General features: G+C 39.7%; 1 protein-coding gene across 3 annotated transcripts in view; it reads right to left on the reverse strand.

The window, feature by feature from the left end:
• The window catches only part of sh3gl3a (SH3-domain GRB2-like 3a), a 44244-nt gene that overhangs the window by 6544 nt on the left and 14875 nt on the right, over positions 1-22825 (reverse strand). For 2 of the 3 annotated variants that reach the window (XM_018672090.2, XM_018672089.2), the window contains exons 2-9: positions 6647-6715; positions 5559-5631; positions 5279-5422; positions 4058-4191; positions 2596-2754; positions 2056-2159; positions 1686-1810; positions 1522-1554 (exon numbers count right to left, since the gene is read on the reverse strand). In XM_018672090.2, the coding sequence (XP_018527606.1) occupies positions 1522-1554; positions 1686-1810; positions 2056-2159; positions 2596-2754; positions 4058-4191; positions 5279-5422; positions 5559-5631; positions 6647-6715 (841 nt within the window). The remainder of the gene's footprint in view (positions 1-1521; positions 1555-1685; positions 1811-2055; positions 2160-2595; positions 2755-4057; positions 4192-5278; positions 5423-5558; positions 5632-6646; positions 6716-22825) is intronic. The other variant, XM_018672091.2, reaches the window with a different exon arrangement.

Genomic DNA, 22825 nt, shown 5'->3' on the forward strand with positions numbered 1-22825 from the left:
AGCGGCTGTTTGCTCAGGTTTTTTCTCTGATTACTGAAGATCCAGACGTCCTTCATCTGGTTTCTAACGTTAGAAAAAGTGACGGTCACGTGGCTTGAAACATTAAGAAAGTAGTCGGGTGAAAACGTTTTAATGTCCGGCCATCTGGCCAATAGTCAGTGCTTACAGAAAACACTGGATTTACTGTATCTAAACACTCATGTGACAGCAAATGACAGGAATAAATAACAAATAGCTTTGGTGACTTAAATGATTTCAGACGATATGCAGCTACAGCTCTGAAAAAGATTCTGATGGAAACCAAGAAAGTATCAAAAACAACTGATGCATGGACAGCTCTCATGTCTGATATTTTTGGTCACTGTCTCCTGCCATTACATTGACAGTGATTGGAACATTTCAGGTTCTGTGCTTTAGACTCGCAGCACAGATGAGACACACTGCTGAGAACTAGTCTGAGGTGCGTTCTTGATGAGTGGAGCTTGGGAGGTAAAGTTAGTGCATCTGTACGGTACAGCGCAAAAAACATGACTCGACATTAAAACATAGAATTATTTTGGTTTGGGTGGAGGGCACATATTAATTATGATGTCACAACTAATGGACTAATCAACTTAAATTGGCTTGATCAATCGACTTCAAAAAATAATTGAAATGCCTATCCCTACAAGGAACGGATATTTGTTTCCTTTTCACTGTAATGTGTGCTCTGGGATTGCACCATAACTACATAACAATAACAAAAGATTTAACCCAGAAAACATGCACAGGAAATGCAGGTGAGAACACAGCAAAATTATAAAACCTAACCAATTTGTAAGTCAAGAACAAAACTTAAAGAGCAGATCACAAGAGGGACAACAGAATTGTGAGCTTAAAGGGGAAATCTACAAACCCTAAGTCTGGTACACAGCCATTCTGTTATACATTTCTACTCTCTGGCCCTTTGACAAGTGCCTCCAACTTCACAGAGGACATTATACAACAGTGTTTGAGCTAGGATTATCTGGGAAGGGGTCAGATAGGCCCATTATTGTTTTCAGGGACACTTATATCTCTAGTCTTGTGTGAGCAATGGGCTTCTTTTGCTGCAGAAAAGATGAGAAATGAGTGATGTGGAGTACACAAAATTGCGCTCACATAGCATGCCCTCTCAGATCTTTAACTATAGACTGATTATAGCTTGTTTGCTTTATACTCACTTAACAGGTTTTGCCATTAAAAAGTATAGAGGCAACTCACATGGCAACAAACAAAAAGCATTTGTCAGAATACAGGTGTATGTGGAGCAAGATGGAAATATTCTACAACAGAGTATATGCTAATCTGCATTTGGTGAGGAAGGAGAAACACAGCTGATTAACTCACAAGTTTACACGTAATCCAGCCACATTATATCTGGATATGAGAAACATCAATGCTAGTTAGAGGGGAGCACACATAATGTATAAAAGCCTGTGAGTTAAACCCACCAAAAGGAGGAGCACCTTACACCTCAACCCTGTATAAAGGAATACCTACTTTTCCCACTGACTGTGTGGTTGATCTGGATATCTGTAAGGAATAACAGAAAAAAGTATATTCCAAAACTCAAAGCAAACAATGAAGATGGTGTTGACAGAGAAAATCACAGAAAAGAAAGGAAAAACACAGACAAAATGATGACACATATGTAGCACCAGTACCGGTGGATTTGAGAGAGTTGCTGTAGGACAGGCCATTGTGCTGACTGTTGTCCAGAGTCTCGATGCTGCTCCTTATGGACTTTGGTTTGAACTCTCTCTTGGGCCGGCTGCTGGCTGTGGATATCCTTGAATGAGAAGATAGCAGAGTGAAAAAAAATGTTTCATTAGGCAAAATAACAAATATTAAAAGTGATGTCTCACTGATTTAGCATTATATTTTAGACAATGTGTTTCTTTTTAGTGGCTCCAGGAATTTCCAGTGCTACCAGAGGACAAAAAAATCATTTCATGCTGATTATCTGGAACTGCAAAATAAATTGTGACAGCAAAGTCAAGTGTGGCCTCAAGTACAACAGATCACCATCCTTACCTCTTCTGCAGCTTTCTGCTTAGCTCCTCCAGGATTTCACTTGACTGCCGGTGGTACTCTAAGGCCGCCTCGATCAGTGCTGACAGCTGGCTCACCTGCTCCACCTATTGACCATTCCCCAAATGCACGTGCGCGCGCACACACACACACACACACACACACACACACATAATTTGACTAATTTGAATCTCAGCACATTGTAAAATCATGTCTGAACCTGTCTCTTCACACTGTCCAGTAATTATCAAACGTCACATTTTCCACATATCTACTTCAAATAACATATTAATTAAGTGGACAAATCTGAGGCTAAACTCCAGCCATTCTCATCAGGCTGGAAATAAAGACTGACAGGACATATGCACGGCTTAAACAATAAATGTAAGGATATATTTAACCCTCATGTTGAACTGCTTTATTTGGCTGCCTGCTGCTACGCAGGATCTTGAAATTCTACATCTCTGGTAATACGCTGACATATTTAAACTTCGGGTATCCTTTTATGTAATACTCCCTGTTAATAGTTCCACCATTTCTTACATCATTCTCCAAGAAGTTGAACATGCTTCTCTCAGCCAGCTCTTTGCTCTCCTCAAACTTCTCCACAGCCTGCCGGATCTCCTCATCTGGGATCTTCCCCTGACGCTTCTTTTTATAGTCAAAGTCTAACCGGCGGCCCTCCAGTTTCTTCAGGTGGTGCTGCAACACAAACAGGGACATGTCAATATGTATTTTTTTTAACATGACTAAATACTTCTTCAGCAATTATATGGTATATACAGTATGGCCTCAATGTACCTATAGACATACATATCAATACAAACTCACACATCCTATACAGGCAGTATGCAGAAAATTAAATTTTGTTGTATATACTTATTTGCTTTAAAATGAATATATTCTGAAACATAATGTCGTATGTTGTTTTGTTCATTCTCTTTTTCCAAATGTATGTGATATTGTATTGATTCATTACAAAGTCCAATTTCACATTATTGGAGCTTATCCCCAAAAGTAGCGGAGTTATTTAATTCTGAAGACTGACAGTAGGTTATGACTCATGTATTAATGAACTGAACTGAAAACAAATTGTCATTTTTATTCATTGGAGCACAAAGCCAAATGTTCGTTTGTGCACCTCACGTGTTTGGTGTGGTTCAAACAAATATACTCTGCAGTGTTTGGTTCATTTGGAGCAGGTTGTTTGGGGCGTTCAAGCAGTCTTGGTCCAGTAATACATTAAGCCAAAGTGAGCTGTCAACTGAGCTTTTAATGCCAAGTCAATTCCTAGTCTGATGTCACCTTCCATAAAGGGGATTCCAATGAGAGCTACAAAGTTCATTGGAATTATAAATTGAAAAAGAGAGCACAGGTACAGGACCAATACTCTGCATGAGTAGAGACTTTCCCTCGTAACCCAGGTAATATGCATGGCAGTACAGGGATTTTACCTGATGAATCTGAAAGTGAAAAGTAATTTAAAGAAGGTTGTTATAGACCAAACTATCCAGCTGTATATGAAGAGACTTAAAATAAATGTCAGTACACTTATGGGATGATACTTATGTACATTTATTTAAGTAAAATTCTGAAAGCAGGATGACTTTCAACAGAATGTTTATGGTGTGGTATTAATATTTCGATCAAATGAGCTAAAATACAGGGGTGGCAGTGACATAAAACACACTGTATGCATTTTGTAAATGAAATTAAGGTAACATTAAAGGTGTTGCATGTTTACAATGGCCTAATAGCAGATTTCAAACAGTGTTGCAAATGTGCAGCAGAAATCTTGGCACATCCTTAAGTGTTGTTACATTTCCTTTGTTGCAAATGCTGTCAGCATTACTATAGAACTTGAAGGCAAAGTTTTGAACTTTGGATCAAAATCAGTTATCTGTCATAATTTGTCTACCCTGTTGGTCATGAATTCAAAAAGGCATTCTTTTTGTCTTTCACCTTATATAATTTTAGTTACAGGGTGCATGCTGCTGTAATGTACCGTGATCTCTTTGAGGTCCTTGTCCTGTAGATTCTGCAGGGGGTCAATAAAGTTCTGTTTGACATTTATGTCCAGGGAGTCCTTCACATCTGCCATCTGCCTCATGGCCTCACCCATATCCAGTAGAGCACAGCCTACAGGACACAGAGACAAAGCACACTTTTTCTGTTAATCTGTGCACTGTTCAGCAGGGAAGTGCGACACAGAAATCATTTGAAGTCGTGCACCTTGTTCTAGTTTTGGCTTAACAGGTGTGCTATCTTAGACTTGTGTCTATCACACAGTTTTTATCCTACAGAAAGAGGATTCTAGGCCTACAATTTCTATTATAGAAATACTTCAAATGCCTCTTTAATTGCTTAGGCTTTAAATTTACTCTTGTTAAATATTTCAGAGTTTTCAAATTAGAATTAATTTCTCAGGGGAATTTACATGTCAAAACTTCCAAGATACAAAAATCAGCTATCATCAAGTCACACGGTGAAACTCTTAACACACTTCAAATTGATTACCAAAGCACTGGTCAATGAGATTAGTCAACTGAGACTCTGTTGACCTGATTGAATTAAACTTATTAATTGCATTAATAGCAAATTAAAACAAGGAGTCTTCTTATTCAAATATGATAAAAAGCAGGTATGAAAATGGAATGGACAAAGAACAGAAAAACAAAGACCAGTTTCTAGTATAAGCCTCTCCCAGATAGATGGGTTTACAAGCAGCATCACTTGTGAGACACTGCACATGGGTAGAAAATAAAGCAAAATGACTAAGACCTCATAGGTAGATCAAGATGAACCTTGCATTGACAGTTTGTTATGAGTGATGTTTTGCTGATTTGCTGCATTCATTACCGAAACACATCTGGCATATATCTAGTGTCTGGTATATTTTAAGGAGACAGGAATATCCTACATTCTAACGTCACAACAAGTGTGATACTGCTCCTCATTTATGCAACAGGAATGTAATATATGTTACTTTTTTAATGCTGTTTAATGCTGACATTACTTGTGTGAGGTGGGCTTCAGTTGTTCTAACTGTGCGGCTTTGGAAATGCTGGGTCGAGTGGCACATACAAGTGTACGTCATGTAAGTATTTTTGGTTTCCAGCAAGCTGCCTTACTTGTAAATACTGAAATATTGTTTGTAAACAGGAAACTCATCTATAACTGCATCTCTGCAGCTATTTGAGAATTTCTGTAATATAAGAAATGGTACCAAAGACAGAGTCTTCTCCCAGTTCATGACCGTAGCGCAGCATGCAGTCTCCCAGCAGGCCTTCAGTCTGAGGGTAGCCAGTGGTCTTCACCTGTCCTCGGATCTTAGACACTGTGTTCAGCATGTTTAGTTTGGCTCGAGAGGCTATGGAGGAAATTTATATACCACAGCATGATGATGATGATTTCCATCATTGGATTCCTTTAGCACAACAGTGCTGTAACAATAGATACAAAAATACAGCAAATTCCCTAAAACAGTATCATATGATCCATCTTACCTGGATTAGGCTGGAGGTACTCTGTTGTTTTGGACAAGAGGTCAAACACTGACTTGTTGGTCACCTCAATTTTCTATCGGGAGCAGGACAAGAATGTTAAAAAAATGTGTTGCAGAAATGTGTATAAGGGCAGTGTAAGTCCATCTTTCCAAGTTGGACTCACCATCAAATCCTACAATATGAATAAAGATAAATATGACAGATATAAAAGTATATAAATTGCCAGTTTAAAAAAATAACTTGATCAGTTTCAGCCAGAATAACTAACCAGTTTCTCAGCTGTTGACATTTTTACCTGAAGCTTGTTTCATACTTAGGTGTGTGTTTGACGGAGCCTACGGCATATGCAGGTGGCCTGCACCATTGTGAGCATTTATATTTTTGCGCTGGAGTGTCTCTGTTGCTCTGCAATTACACTGCCAAAATCATGGTTAGCGGTGGGGTTTTTCTACCACTGTGTGCTTCAAAACTTCAGAGTCAGGCTACAGCGTAGATAGGTGTAAATTGGCCTTTAATTGAGACATTTAGACCATTTCTTAAGTGATCAGTAACATCTGATTTAATTTCTGAATATTAATACATATATAACAATCAATAAATAAACTATGTATTCTAATTAACTCATAATATATTTAGATTATATTTTAACACCAAAATAATGAAATAGAAGTTATCATTTGGCAAACATTATCATTTCACTTTCCTTGTAACCCCACAACATCTGTATCTTCAGATGGAAGATCAAGTTTGTATCAAGGTTGTCAAACCAAAAGCTGACTCTTTACTGAGCATCCTGATCTCAAGAGGCTGAAAAACCTGGTCAAGTTCAGGCATGAATGTTAATGTTAGACATTTTCCTTAAATTGATTTCCATTATCGGATTCCTTCTGCAAGCAAGGAATCTGTACAGAGATCAAAATGCAAAACGCAATATGTCAAGAAATAGCTCTGGCAGCCAAATGGCAGATCACATTGGGCCACTGTAGCCAGTAGTTTAGCCAACTTTGCTACTAATTTCCATTGCCTGTAGCACTACCAGGTGTAACATTATACAGTACATCCATCATAGGATCACATTCGCTGCTTACCCTCTCCATCTCCATGAAGTCTTCATCCAGTTTTGTCCCCTCTGCCCCACTGATCTTTTCACTGAGTAGCTATACAGAAAGAGAGCAGACAGATTTATGGAGAACTGCAGATACTCAGGCAAGGAAAAGGGCAGAAAGACAATGAGACATTAACGTGAAGGTCACGAGTAAGTGTCTTGTTGATTTAGTAAGACTTGGTGGACATGGTGTTTATGCATTGTTTCGTGGTTCATAAGGCAATTTTTCCTGGCCATGGCCATTTTTCTTGTTAATAATGAAAACAGTTTACTCTTCAACTTCACTGAGGAAAACACAATCTGCTGCGACAGCTTAACACAGAAGACTTTGTCCAACTTTGTGACTTAAGCAAAATTTTTACAAAATTTTTGTGTTTGATTTATTTGAGTCAAGAAGCATACTCTCAAGGTGACACATTAAATCAGTGATTAATTAAGACAGATTTTTTTAACATCATCCTTTATGCATTACATTGCTGTGTATTTTATTGTACTGTTCACAGACACCAAGACCCGTCCCAGATGCGAACACATCTTTCACATATTTAGGATTCTGTCTTCACATATTTAGAACATGTATCCTTCAAGCAGCTGAGCAGTGTCTCCTCTCTCCAGCTGCTGATTTTACTCCTTTCTTTTGCTCAATTTTCACACAGTTTGTCATGACTTTATCATGTGACTGTTGTCCTTAATCTGTGGCAGATTTGATTTGAAATGTAGTGAAGTACAATACTGGAGATTACTAATACTCAGCAATGAGATGTAGTTTCTTACTTCCACCCCTGTAAAGACATGCATTACTGCACAGCATAGAGTAAATGACAGGCACAGAAACCAGTTTAGATGCCAGGTTAAGATATAGCACTGATTTTATCCAAATTTTCATAGACAAGCAATGTACTGTTTGAAAGTGAAGATGAGTCAAGCATCAATCAGTTTCTGTTGTTAATGTTAGTTTTGGTTAAGGAACTGATAATATACCACATTAGGACAACCACAGTCAGCAGTTGCATTTTGAAAGCATTAATACGGCTGAGTTTGAATGGTTTTAAAATGTGTGTCAGTGAGAGGAATGAGACTTTGACACCATTCCCTGGCACATTTAAAGAGGATTAAAATTCTGTATGCACAAATACTGGACTAATACTTGAAGATTTAGGGTAGCTGGCCAGTTAGGAGAAAAAATGATTGCAGGTCAGTCAGTGAGTTTATGGTTTACATCTGAAAAATAAACAGCTCGTGTTACTCTTGCTACTCTTGCTGAATGCAGTTAAAGCATATTTTTATGCTTCAAGTCTATCTTCCTCTGTTCTACAAGTGTGACTACTATGACTTGCAAAAACACTGGTGACCTACAACTCAATACTATGCCTGAATGCCTCATGTAGAGAGACACACACACACACACACACACACACACACACACACACACACAGAATGTGTTGCTCATGCTACCAAGACTACTTTTGAACAACCCAAATGAGAGACACCACTTAGATCACCTAGGCGATCACCTACACTTTTGGCCAGAATCAACAACCACCCCTCACTGCAATGCATTCTTGAAAAAAAAAGAAAGAAAAAAAAGTACTTTACATGGTATTTTATGGGTAAATTTTATTTTATAAAATAAACAAATAAAATTTACCCATAAAGTACCATGTCACCATGCCTATGGATGGAAAGAAATACCAATAAATAGGATTATAAGCTTTCCAGGAGGCAGTTATGTTATGCAGACCTGCTACATGGCAGTCCAGTTCATGCTCTCTCATTATATGAAACAAAACCAGAGTCTTCCTTCAGAAGCAGTTCCGTAAACTAGCTGCAGGTTAAATATAGAGCAGACCGTGATGATGGGATGCTGCACCACAGACAGAGCCCAGCTAAAAGTAGTCCAATTAGCAGCTCCATTGATAGCAAAACATTTAACAGGAAGCTAAGTGGGAGAACCTGGAGATCAACCAGAATAGAAAAAAGACTTGAGTCATCATGGCAGGTACTGTATGGCAGAGAATCAACAGGGACATATGTAAAATATTGGGGTTAATATAGCTGAATTGTAGAATCTTAATACTGGCAGACAGCATAAAACTGAGATTCCTGAGAGACTGAGAAATTCAAAGGGCACCTTAACCCAAGTTAACTTAACCTGAACACGACTGATAGAGTTTGCATCACAACTCACACCCTATCAACAAACCAACAGGCCCACCTTATAGCTTCATGTCTTGACTCATAAACTTCATGATTGGTGTCTGTGCGTGCATGGTTTAAGTGCTAAAAGACCCTGCAAGTAACTAATTCAACAAAAAAATTCCATGGTAGAGATTCATCAAAATGTGAAGCAATATGCAAAAAGAAGAAACACAGGGCTAAGGTGTAACCTCAGCACCCATCTCCATCCTTCACAGGCATATTCACAGACCGACCAATAATGTCACTACCAAGTTTAGATTTAATACAAATTACCAGACATTCTTATCACAATCTGGATAGTTCACAATACAATATAAATGCAGGATGCAGACTGTCGCCTAATTCAGCTGTGCTGCTGCCATCATCAGATAGATGATGATGATGATGATGACATCTTCTCAAAAATCTGTTGACGAAGATGCAAAAATAAGACACAAACGAGGGAAACACAGACACGTCAGAGACAGATTGATGCCATGGAAACATTATACTTCCTGTTGGCATCACATAATGCATGAAGGGAACTGTAGTACCAAAACTCAGGACATGCAGAATGAAGAAAAATAGGAATAAAGAAAGCATAAATAGGCCTTTTCACAAAACACATTTTGACTTGTTACAATAGGAAGAGCACCGGGGTCACTGAGAACATTAATGGTGGTTTTGTTCTATTTACGTTTCCCAGTAAGTCATGTCAGTTGGAATGGAATTCAGCCATCATTTCGTTTTTACTATGACTTGTCATAATGTTTTCTGTGAAATAATCTTATTGAAGGAAATCCTTAAAATAGGTTTATGGCACTAATTCCCTACCTTACATTAAATATACCCCTTTCCAATGTAGAACAATAAGACTGTCAAAATGCATGGGGCTTTTATGCCATGCCAAAAGCTTATAAATAAGTGTAAACTGAGCAAAAAGCCTGGAGTTGTAAAATTTAGTAGACACACTTGAAATGTCTTGCCCTGCATCAGAAACCATGCTTCCTGTTGGACATCACAATGACTGCTATGACCTCAGGGCATTCAGGTGCCCCAATAACATGCCTAACTGCTATAAAAAGGTTTGTGCTGCTAGTACATGAAATGGGAGGCAAGAAATATTACATGATACAGTATCTGACAATCATTTCTGCCATTCTAGTTGAAGTGATGGGAGTAAATTAAACTGTCACCACTTGGTCAAGTCAAGTCAAATTTTATTTATATAGCGCCAATTCACAGCAGAAGTTATCTCGAGGCACTGTACATATAGAGCAGGTCTAGACCGAACTCTATATCTTATAAAAATTTGCAGAGAGAGACCCAGCAGATCCCACCATGAGCAGCACTAGGTGACTGTAGCAAGGAAAAACTTCCTTCTAAGAGGCAGAAACCTTGAGCAGAACCGGACTCAGGGTGGGCGGCCATCTGCCTCGACCGGTTGGGTTAAGAAGGAGAGAGAGAGGGTTGGGGTGGGGGGATGGGGAAGAGAAAGACAACATTGCAGATACACAGACTAAGTCAAAAAGTAAATAGTAGTAGTAATAATAATAATAATAATAATAATTAATATTATATTTTTATTATAGCTAAAGAAATAGTAATGACAAGTGAAACATTAGCAGTACTAACACTACCACTAACACTAATAAATGTTTAAATGTTGTTGCATCATGGGTTGAGCTGGATCACAGGAGCAGCAGGAGCCTCTACAGCTCCAGAGGCAGAACCCTGCAGTAAGAGACATCATAGAGAGCAAGGACATCATGGACAGCATGTAATAACTACTAAGCTTAACTGATACATTGAGACTGACCCAACCCGCCCGAAGGAAACATGGTAACCTGAAATAGGAACCATAATTATATGCTAGTTAAAAGTTAAGGCATAAAGATGAGTTTTTAGTTTGGATTTAAAGGCCTCAACTGAGTCAGCCTGTCTAATATCAATAGGAAGGTTGTTCCAGAGGAAGGGAGCTCGATAAGAGAAGGCCCTGCAGCCTGCTGACTTCTTTTTAACTCTGGGGACAGATAGCAGCCCTGCACTCTGAGAATGCAGAGGACAGGAGGGAATATGAGGGTTAAGAAGATCAGACAGGTATAAGGGGGCTAGCCCATTTAGAATTTTATAAGTCATTAGGAGAACTTTAAAGTTTGATCTAACATAAATAGGGAGCTAATGTCAAACCTTCTCGACTTGGTTAGCATTCTAGCTGCAGCATTCTGAACCATTTACAGACTTTTAGTGCTAGCACGTGGTATTCCCGAAAGCAAAACATTACAATAATCCAGTCTAGAGGGAAACAAAGATGTGAACTAGAGTTTCAGCACCTGCATGGAAAGAAAGACAGAATCCTAGCTATATTTCGTAGGTAAAAAAAGGCGGTCTTTGTAATGTCTTTAATGTGCTGATCGAAGGAAAGAGCAGGATCAAATGTGACACCCAGATTCTTGGCTGTTGTACTTTGAGAAATCAAGGGATATAGATACTTGATCGAACTGGTGTCTATATCGCTCCGGGCCAATAACCAGCATTTCAGTTTTGTCTGAGTTAAGAAGCAGGAAGTTTTGAGACATCCAGCTTTTCACAGAAGACAAGCAGACCTCTAGTTCCCTAATTTGAGAGGCACTGTCAGCCTTTATAGGCACATACAGCTGGGTATCATCAGCATAACAGTGAAAATTAATTCCATGACTCCAAATAATTTGGCCAAGAGAAATATAAAGAGAGAAAAGCAGGGGGCCAAGAACAGAACCCTGGGGTACTCCATATGTCACATCAGAGAAGGCTGATATGGTGTTATTACAAGAGACACACTGAGTTCTGTCAGATAAGTAAGATTTTAACCAACTGAGGGCCAGGCCAGAGATTCCAAATCTATTTTCCAGTCAGTCCATGAGTATACAGTGGTCTATGGTATCAAAGGCTGCACTAAGATCAAGTAAGAGGAGCAGAGAGGTGGAATCTGAATCCAGAGAGAGTAGCAGATCATTTACTACTTTAGCAAGTGCTGTTTCAGTAGAGTAAAAGGCCCTAAAGACAGACTGATAAGGTTTGAAAAGATTATTATCAGCTAAGTGAGCTGAAAGCTGCTGAGACACAACTTTTTCTAGTATTTTAGAGAAGAATGGAAGATTTGAAACAGGCTGATAGTTGCTCAAAGACCCAGGATCAAGGTGTGGTTTCTTAAGTAAAGGTCTAACCACAGCTGTTTTGAAGCTAGAAGGAACAGTGCCAGTCGTCAACGATAGATTCACAATATTCAGCACTGCAGGGCCCAAGACTGGCCAGAGATCTTTGGAGAGTTTACCTGGTAAAGGGTCAAGAAGGCAAGTGGTGGGTTTAGAAGCTAGTACTATCTTAGATAATGAATCAAGACATATAATGTCAAAATTCATCAGAGCAGAAACTCTCTGAGACTCAGTATGATGCACAGCCGGTTCTGCAGCAGATGCTGGAGAAACTGAACTAATTTTTAATCTAATCTCATCAATTTTACTGCAGAAGAAATTCTGAAACTCACAGGCAGTAAAGGGCGAGCAGCTAGGAGCCTGCTGCTTTTTAGTGAGTTTAGCTACAGTATCAAAAAGAAATCTAGGATTATGTTTATTGCTATTGATTAAGTTTGAGAAATATGCTGCTCTGGCAGTAGACAGTACACGCTTATATTTCAGAACACCCTGGTGCCACTGGAGATACAGAGCTTCTGATTTTGATTTACGCCATTTGCGCTCTAATTTCTGGCAGGCCTGCTTCAGAGCACATGTGTCGTCTGTGAACCAGGGAGTGGACCTCTTTGACTGTCTAACTTTAGTGCTGAGAGGTGCAACTAAATCAAGGAGACTAGACAAGGTTGTATTTAAATCCCTGGTACAGTTATCAACAGAACCTATTGCTGCCGTAAAAGGGGCCAGGACCTTTGGTAGTTGCTCTCCAAGAGCAGTTAAAGTTGTGGGACCTATGTGTCTGGTGGAAGATACATCTGAAACAATTTTAGGGGGACAGGCTAAAGTTGCATCAAATTTGATAAGAAAATGGTCAGAGATAACAGATGTGACAGGAGTGATAGTCAGATTAGACACCTCTATCCCACGGGAAAGAATCAGGTCTAGAGTGTTACCACCACAGTGAGTAGGTTCACGTACAGATTGTGTGAACCCAAAAGTATCAATAAGGGCCAGAAAGGCTTTATTTAGAGGGTCAGAGGCTTTATTTAGGTGAATGTTAAAGTCACCCATAATTTGAATGTCATCACTATATGTGAGACATGATAAAAAATTTCCAAATTCATCTAGAAACTGTGAGTAGGGGCCAGGCGGTCTGTAAAGTACCACAAGGTGGAGTGGTTGCAATCTATTTCCCTGGTCATGGGGATCAGAAGCTACTGGAGAAGGTTTCAATACTACAGCCTCGAAGGAGTTAAAAGTGACATTAAGAGCTGAGGTTAGACCAAAGGAAGACTTCTAAATTAAAGCGATGTCCCCACCTTTTTTCATAGCCCGAACAAGATGTGCATTGAAGATCATATTGAGCCTGGAATTGCCAGAAGCAGGCTGGCTTGGCGAGGTACCTATAGATGAAGTATTAATAGGAATGAGGCATCTACTGTTTCTATTAGGAAATTTTAGTGGCCTTTTACTTTATGGGACATAGCACTGTCACCAGTGGCAGGAGTGGTGATTTGTACATGGTGGTTAAGATACTTAGGAAACTTGTGAATAGTATGGCGGGGAATGGAGACATCATCTAAGCTAGTGGACTCCAAAACCCAAAACCGCACCACCTAAAGACCTAGCAGGTTCTCTAATCACCTGCGACCTGCCGATCACTAGGGCCGTAATGTCAAACCTCACGTAAACACCTGTCTATATTTCTAGATAAAATAGCAGCACCTGCTCCAGTAGGATGCAGGCCATCTGCCTTCAGCAGATCAAGGTGGCCCCAGAAAGAAGGCCAGTTATCCACAAAACTATATCCCTGCTCCCTACAGTGATGAGCCAGCCAGCTGTTCAGAGATGTTAATCTACTGTACACCTCATCATTACCCCGCATGGGTAAAGGACCAGAGACAACGAATCGATGCCGACACATTTTTCTGGCAAACTCAAACATTAGGGATGCACCGAAATGAAAATTTGTGGCCGAAGCCGAATAAAATTAAACGCTTGGCCGAATACCGAATACTGAATATCGAATGCGGTTACATTTTTCACGATTTTTTAAAATATTGCATAAATAGCCTAGAATAAAATTTTAGACATGTTTTTCATAGAAAGTTAATGTTTATTGAATATTCTGACAAATATTCCAGTAGCCTTTGCTTTTCAAAAAAAGCACAACAGAGTTTTTCATTTATATTAGGCCTTCAAACAAAACATGCATTTAAAGTGCATTATTATTATTATGTTTTGAAAAATGCTGCAAAACTTATTGACTGTTATTACCTGCATGCCATCTGTGCTAAGTCAGGAAAGCGGCCTCGATTGGTCCTGTAACTTGAAATCCGTGTCGACCCATTGCGCAGTTAAACTTAGCATGCTGGTGGGGCTGACATCCGAGCTCCATATGTCTGTCGTGAAGCTGAGGTCAGCATCATTATCTTTAACCAAGAGCTCGTGGACGTGAGCTGCAACACTGTCGTACATCTCCGGTAAGCACACATCCGAGAAATACCGTCTGCTCGGTATCGTGTAACGGGGCTCAATGTGCTCCACAAGCCTCCGAAAGCCAGTGTTCTCCACAACACTAAACGGTTGATCATCCAAAGCCATGAACTCCATTACCTTCTTTGTGATTCCGTTTGCTTTGGCACTGTCCTTCGTCTTTTCAAAGACGTCAGCCACAGACGGAGTGGGCGTGCTGGGACAATTAGCTTTCCTTTTAGTTGCTGCAGCCATCTCTCTCTCGTACTCAGCATGCTGTTCAGGGTGTTTGGCTTTTAAATGACAAATTAAAGCAGTAGTGCTAAAGGTCTTTGCAGAGGAACCCCCTCTAGATAGTTTGGTTGAACACTTGTTGCAAACTGCCAATCTTTTCTCGCTCTCCAACACTTTAAAATATCTCCACACTGCCGACATTTTACCAAAAGGCGCCAGGTCACCGGGTCACTGCACGTTGTTTGATTGCGTCATTGCGTCACACGCCACTATTCGGCCTTGATTTTAACTCACTCCACCGAAGGCCGAATGTGGCTTTTTTTGCAATACATTCGGTTACCAAATATTTGGTGCATCCCTATCAAACATCCTAACTAAACTAGCTTTGGTGACCTCAGACTGCTTCATTCTAATGTTATTGGTGCCAACATGAATGACAATGTTGCTATAGCTAGGTGTGGAATGTGCCTGAGCCCCCTGTTTCTCCCTGTATGATGCCAGCACCCTAAGATTATCCTCTATGTCAGAAGCTCTGGCCCCAGGTAGGCAGTAAACATTGGCTGGCGAAGCTAATCTGACATTGTGATGGAGTGATAGAGTCCTCTATGACTAGAGTGCATTGTTTAGCCCTGTCAGCTGGAGTGGGGGAAACGCAGGCGAACAGGACTACCAACAGGGCTAGCAAGAGTCGAAAGCCGGTTTGCAGTCAGGAGAGGCGACTGCAGACCAGGCCACACAACCGGGTTGTTTGCTCTTAAATGCCCCTCCCTGCCAACTGACAGGGACGAACTCTACACACACTGCCGATGAGGCTAAGCTAGCCCTAACAGGCTCACTGTCGAGCCTGTGGCTAACACTATCTGGAGTACCCGTCATATCTAAGGTAATGCCAGGAGAAAGGAGCTGCTCTAGTTGACGGACACGTCTCTGTAGCAGAGACACCCTGTCTTAAAGAGCAGAACAGCTAACACAAGCCATAGTCGTAGTTAGTTTAAGCTAGGTTAGCTGTAGGAATGAGAAGGTGAGGGTACAATTTAAGATAATAATGATAATGAGGCTACAAACAGCTAAGCTAAACTAAACTAACAACGAACAGGTTAGAGTCAAAGAAAATATCAATAAACAGGTAGTGATTAAAAAATAAGATAGAATAGTACAAAGCAGCAGCAGATAATGACAGAAAGTAAAGAGAGCAAGCAGGGCAGCGAGTAAGTGTCAGTCTCACAGAATCACGGCGTACAGTACAGGTAGCTTCACAGCTTCAGCATCACAACCAACTCAGCACCTGCCTCTGCCAGTGAGGAGTTAAAGGTCCTTTGGCTGTCAAATACAGTATTACAATGTGTCCAAGAACATTATGAGTCAGGGCATTAAAGGTGAAGAGCATTAGGGCGCATACCATGGCCCCATCCTGTCAGTATGTAGGTCTTTGAAAGAGCAACAAATGGACAGCAGTATATCCTTGGTTATTGTTTGTGGCTATGAGGTTATCATTTCAGCTGCTGGACAACATCAAATAATGAATTTTCTACTGACATGCAGAAGCTCAAGCTTTGTCTGCTGATCAAACAGTCGTACCTGGAAACTAACAAATGTTTTACAACTCAGATATAATATTTCTTGCCTGACAATCTGAGAATAAACATAATCAAACACAAATTATCAGTGGCACATTGAAAAGAAATCCCTACAATATTATCAAATACATCCAAGGTATTGGCCATGGTTTATATGATGATCTTTGTCCTTACAAATGTATTCAATTATTTAAATGGCTTGACTCTACTGACTTAACTTGAGGAGTCCTGTGCTGTGACTGCCTTTTTCTGGATCACCAGTCCATCGCAGGGCCTACACATATAGACAAACAACCATTCACACTCACATTCACACCTATGGGCAATTTAGAATTATCAATTAACTAACCTAAGTTGCATGTCTTTGGACTGTGGGAGGAAGCTGGAGTACCTGGAGAGAACCCACACAGGAAGAACAAATTCTGGCCTCAAGGACCAAAGACTAAAATCAATTTCTCTGCTTGATTCAAGAACTATAAAGAGTAAAAACCAAGTTATAAATCTTAGTGTTTTAATAGACTGATCAAATTGATTAAATTGACTGATTAAATTCTCTACTGCACTTTTATTAAATTTGGGCTACCTTGTTCCTGCACTTTTGTTATTTGGCTTTTACTTGAATTGCTTATTAGAATATTAACAGATAAATCAGTTCAGCAATACTACTTTCTTTTTTTCAACTGAAAACAAAATGTGAAGCCTCTACCGGTATTTTTTTTTTTTTTTTCATTTAATGTGTATTTAAAGCTATTATTATCCTAAACACAAGTGGAGCTGTACTGACACCTGTGAACATCTTCAGTTAAGTGATTCATAACATCTTCCTAGAAATTAACATCCTGATGCTGGATAAAGATACTGAGCCACATGAGTAGGTGTAAGATTAGCAGATGGAAGTTGTGGTCATCACCTTCAGCTTGTTACGTTGTTTTGCATCAGTAATAACAGCAGCACTGGAGTCAGTGTAGCTGCTGCCAGGCGTTATGTAAGCAACAACTCTGGATCAGCAAACACTGTACAGTAAGACTGAAGCTCTGGGAAAGCATTGGCAGGGGAGAAGGAGAGACAGTACTAATTCTATGTTCATGTTGTTTGTGGGGGTTACACAATATAATGAGTGGTTGCATGAGCACAGGCCAACAATAGGAAACACAACTTCTTATACTTTTGAAATGTCCCAAAGAGCAAGAGCACACAGTGACTGAGGGGCTGCCATGAATATAACGCTAGTAAATGATTATTCATACAGGGGAGCAACATAGCCATATCATCTGAGGTACTGAGGACAATTAAATCCACAACAGAAGTCTGAACAATGCAACCGCTTAACAAAAGAAAATGTCATAACAGCTTCATCTGATCATCGTATGAGTATGCAGAGTATCTGCACACTTTTTGAAAACAAATATAATGCTTTTAATGGCTAAAAGGAGCACTGGACCAACAGAAACAGTCCTATTCCATGACTAAGCTTCAAACACTACACAGTACCTTCCAGTGAGTCTAAAGTTAAATATGATATAACCTTAAAATTTCCTTAACATAACTCACTGATTTTAAAAATTCAGGCTTAGGAAATCACAGGTCATTCATTCAGCTAACCTGCAATTCCAAAACAAAAAGCCCCACTGCTGTGTTCTCAGTGTGTATGTTTGTGTGTGTAAGACTCCACTGCAAGTGCTGCCAGGTGTAGGAGAGTTTTAGGGACCAAGTGGGTCAGAGCCTGGGTAAAATTAGCAGACTAAGAGTGTAGAAATGAGCCCAATCTGGCTGCCAGAGCCTTTCTAGGACAGGATGAGGAGGGGGGCAGTGTGCTGAATGAAATGATCCAGTGGGTACCACTATACATCTTTACAGGTTTGTTGCAAAAACTGTCTGGTCCATCAAGTCATTTGCTGTCACGTATTTCTGAATATAGTTTGACTCAGCAGTTAAATTAATATTTCAATATTCTGGGAAACAAACAACGACAAAACATTTTTGTTGCAGCTCTAATGTGCAGATTAGATAGTGGGTGTGGGTTAAACATTGTTTAAGATTGGAACTGTGTAAAAAGGAGAAGGACAAAAGAGTTGTTAGAAAATGTAATTTTAAGAGGGCTATAATCACTCCCAATAAAAAATATTAAAGCCAAATGTGTAAAAGTTTGTGTGGCTGTAGCATCTTTACAATTATTCTGATGGCATATTTTTGTTCAATAGAGTAATTGGTGCAGCGTATGTTGCTATCAACCTGTTCAGCATCGCTATCCTGGGTTAGACCCATGAAGGGAGGGGGAGGGTTTATAAGTGTAATATGTAACTTATGCATTAAAAATGTCTCATGTTATGTAGTTTACTGAGTTATGCATTTACATAACAGATACATAGTAATGGTCTATCTGTCAGTGGTGCCTACACATGTCAGCATTGTGGTTGGCAGAAGCAGTCAATATTGATTTTTTTAATCCAGCTTTAAGCCACATTTTTAGGGTACACTTTTAGTACTTGGTCATTTTTACTGTATATTTCAACTGGATGAATGATCTTAAGTTCTCAGAGAAAAAAGACTTAGCTCTGGGATGATTTTCAAGGTGAAGAAGTTGTTTTTACAGGTTTTAATCACCTTGTTCTGGAGAGGAGGCCTCTGCTAATAATTTGGCTCAGACAACCGATTGACACTGAAGGAATCCTAACAGGGAGAAGCTGGTTGCAATCACGGCAGTAATCCCAAGTTGCTTCACACCAAGTCACCAAACACCATCTTTTGTTATTGTTTTGATCGCAAGACCCCTAGAGGCAGAAATTTGCATAAGGTGTGTTTAAAAGATCACATTATAGTTTTAAAAGACAGTGTTTCACCTACTATTTTTTTGGTAGGGCAGCCCTCCCAAGAAAAGCAAAGAGAAAAAAAAAAGCATAAATTAAAAATCATTTATGTTCGCGTTTCTCTCCCCACTTCCTGTTTCATGTGTGTCTCTGTGTACGCGTCCGCAGAAGAGCTGCAGAGGAGCCAGGTTGACAACTCGCTTTAAGTGTAAGAAAAACTCCTACAAGCATTACAAATGTCTGTAAATCACAGATGGACAGATGCCGACCCTAAACTACCAAAAGTCAGAACAAATTATCTGCATTTTTTTATGGGCACTATCTGCCAACGGTGGCTTTGCTGGCAGGGAGGTTAGCCCTCCTTTGGCATCCGTATATGACTATATCAGTGTAATATAAGGTGTATGATTATATGTATGATTAATTATTTAATGAATTATTAATTAACTATACCCCTCCCCTCCTGGAGAGCATTCCCAGGACAAATGAAATAGTCTCTTTAGAAAAACACCAAAAAATAAAGTGGAATCATTTCAACTTAAAAGTATTTGCACTTGTTTTGCAAAAAATAGTTTTGCTAGAAACAGGTGACAGCTGTGGCAGCAAATGACTGGTGTTAGCCTTGTTTTTTTTAATCCACACTGACGCCATCTAATCTACACATTAGAGCTGCAATTATCCTGAGCAGCAAACTGAGAGTGAATACAAGGCTCAGTCATGAAGGGACTCTCCAGCACGCCACGATCTTCACCATCAGGATGTTAGCTTTTTCTTTTAAGTCACATATCAAAGAAGATTGTAGATTCATTTACAGTAATTTTTTTCTTTGATTGTGTGACTGTTGATAGATCTGTGTGTTCCTTCTTTCTGCACTCTAAATACAAGTCTTTACAAATGAGCCGGAGGGTGGGGTGGGGGGGTTGCTTTTTCCTTCCTTTGTGAAGAGCATATGTACACGTCCACACACACAGCAGAGGCCACTCAATGTCTTTGTCTTTTCACTCATGCTGCTTAGTCTAAACAAACACAATGATGACCCAGCAGCCAAAAAATAACACTGTAACATAAGTACACATTAGTTAAGAACATTTACACATAGGTTTCCATATTTTACTAGGGCTTTTGTGGTTTGGTATGTGAAAGGATAATTCCCATTTATTACAACAGTTTCTATTCTCAAAAATAGCCTAATTCACCAAAGAGGTCATCAGATTTTGACTCCATAAATTCACCAACATTTCCCAAATAAAAAGAACATGACTCAGTGCACCCACTACTTACAGAAAATCACAACATGCAAGTGAAAGTGTGACATGTTTTGCTTGCTTGTCACTTTGCTTTAAGACACTGACATGCACTGTACAAAATTAACTTCAGCAGCTTCCAGATTGTACAAAGCCTTCTGCAAACCGGTTTAAAGAAAATAGCAGCCAATTTTACAGCTGAACATGTGGTGAAAATGTCCTTGCATTTCTCAGAACAAACATCTTTGCAACTAAACTGATTTCTGACTTGAAGGTTGCATTCTAAGAAACTACAAGATTTTATAACACCTCTAAATCTCAGCGTAAACCTTGGAGCACTTTATAAACCATGACTATAATTCTAAGATTCATGGTTCAAGATGTGTATATAATGGCTATTTTACTACGACACTGAATCATGATCAATCAATAGAAACACAGGACCATCACTATCCATTTGTTTCACTGTACTTTGGAAGTAAATCAGTTCAAGCTGAACTCTGCTCATAGATCAGTGCAGGTTGAGGCTCTGCGCCACACAGTAACTACACCATTGACTCTTCCAGCTGATGTATCCACACAGCTAGTACTTGAGATATTTCTCCCTGAATGTCACATCAATGTTCACATTGGTTATTGTAGCTACAGCACAAGTTAGTTTACAGTATATGTGAAACAGTGAAAAACAAACTCTTCAGTTTCATGTTGGCTGAAAATAAAGTATAAATTAAATTGCAAAAACATTCTTCTTGACAAAAAAATCTAACTTGCCACTCCATCTAAAACCATTATCAAATACTGATATAAAGTCAGTATATCCCATAAGACTCAACAATTTGACACATACTTAAACAAATAAAATCATCTTAACCTCTTGGAAGAGATCTGACAAGGTTAATAAGCAAGGCTGGCTTTAAATATAGCAAGGTTAATTCAATTATTCAGAATTTGCAGGGTGTTAATATTGGTTGACTCTACTTAATGGAATGCAGAGATAATGCTCAGCACACTCCTTTGCCTCAGCCTTACAGTGTAGCAGATCTTGTGGGAAATTGGTCTGCAAGTTATGAGGCATTTCAGTTAAGCTTGACTGTGTGTCTGCAGGGTGCAAATGAAGGAAAATAATTCAAAAGGTCATAAGAAGGTGAAAAACAAGAGGTGATGCTCTGCCTATTCAGTGCTCTGTCACACATTGTCATTCTGTCACAGGTCACACTTTCCCCTCAGCCAAGGTATGCTGAGTGGTAAAGTGACATGAACTCAAACCACCCGGTATGCTGGAGTAAGCAGTAGTTTCCCTTAAAAACAATGTGAAATCTCTTGAGGAGGTGAATCACTGGCCTACACACACGTACACAGGAATTCTGTTGCTGTTGGTTTGTGTGTTTTAGTGGGACCTTATTGTTTTACTCTCTATGCCAAACGTGGTGTATTGTAAAGGCAAGGAGGAGGAGACAGAATAGCATTAACTTTATTAATGCAATTAACAGGGTGTATTTGGGTGTCTTTCTCCCTGGAAATAAAGTTTCAGCACTCCTTGTTGTCCATCCATCCACTATCTGTACCAGTTATCCTTAAGAGTCATGGGAGGGCTGGAGCCCACCCCAGCTGACAGTGGGTGAGAGGCAGGGTACACCCTGGACAGGTTACCAGTCTATCACCGGGTTTACATATAGAGACAAACCATTCACACTGACATTCAGTCACCAATTGACCTGTGCCAACCAGTGTACCACTCCTTGTTGTATGGTCTTGAATGCCAATAAAGCTCATTTTGATTTTTGTGTACCACCTGTGACAGCAGGACAGGTATTGTTTTCATCTTACAAGTCTGTGTATGTGTGTCATCATGGCAAAATGTGGTCCTGAACATACTTACTATAGCAGCAGCTACCACAGATGCGATTTTAAGGACTTAAGCAAGTGTTTGTCTGTGGATTTTTGGTGCCATGACAGCATAACAGGGCTAGACAGTCATGAAACTTGATGTTTGAAGATGAACCCATGACTGAGTACTCATGGGTCAGAATGTCAACATGTTGACAGGCATCGCAGCTGGGGTGATCCTATTGTAAGTAGGGCTGCAACAACGAATTGATAAAATCGATAACAATCGATTATCAAAAGTGTTGGCAACGAATTTCATTATCGATTTGTTGTGTCGCGCGATTTATGCGTCACTCACCATGTCGCGGAGCCGTTTACTTAACCTGCAGAGCTTTGTCAATGCTGGCTGACTGAAATAAAGTTAAAAATAAAAAGACTCCACCTGCAGAGTGAGTTGAACAGAGCAAGGTGGAGGCAGAGCAAAGGCGGTATTTTCAAAGGAAAAGTAAATTCAACAAATGAAACATGGCCGACACGGAGAAAACAATTCGACCTAAGTCCTCAAAAGTAACATGCAAGCGTAACATGCAAGCTTTGCAAAAGTGATATGACATGGCACGGGAGCCATGTTCCGTTTTAAAGTGAGGAAA

This window comes from Lates calcarifer, unplaced genomic scaffold (genome assembly GCF_001640805.2).
Source record: "Lates calcarifer isolate ASB-BC8 unplaced genomic scaffold, TLL_Latcal_v3 _unitig_950_quiver_259, whole genome shotgun sequence".
NCBI lineage: Eukaryota > Metazoa > Chordata > Actinopteri > Centropomidae > Lates > Lates calcarifer.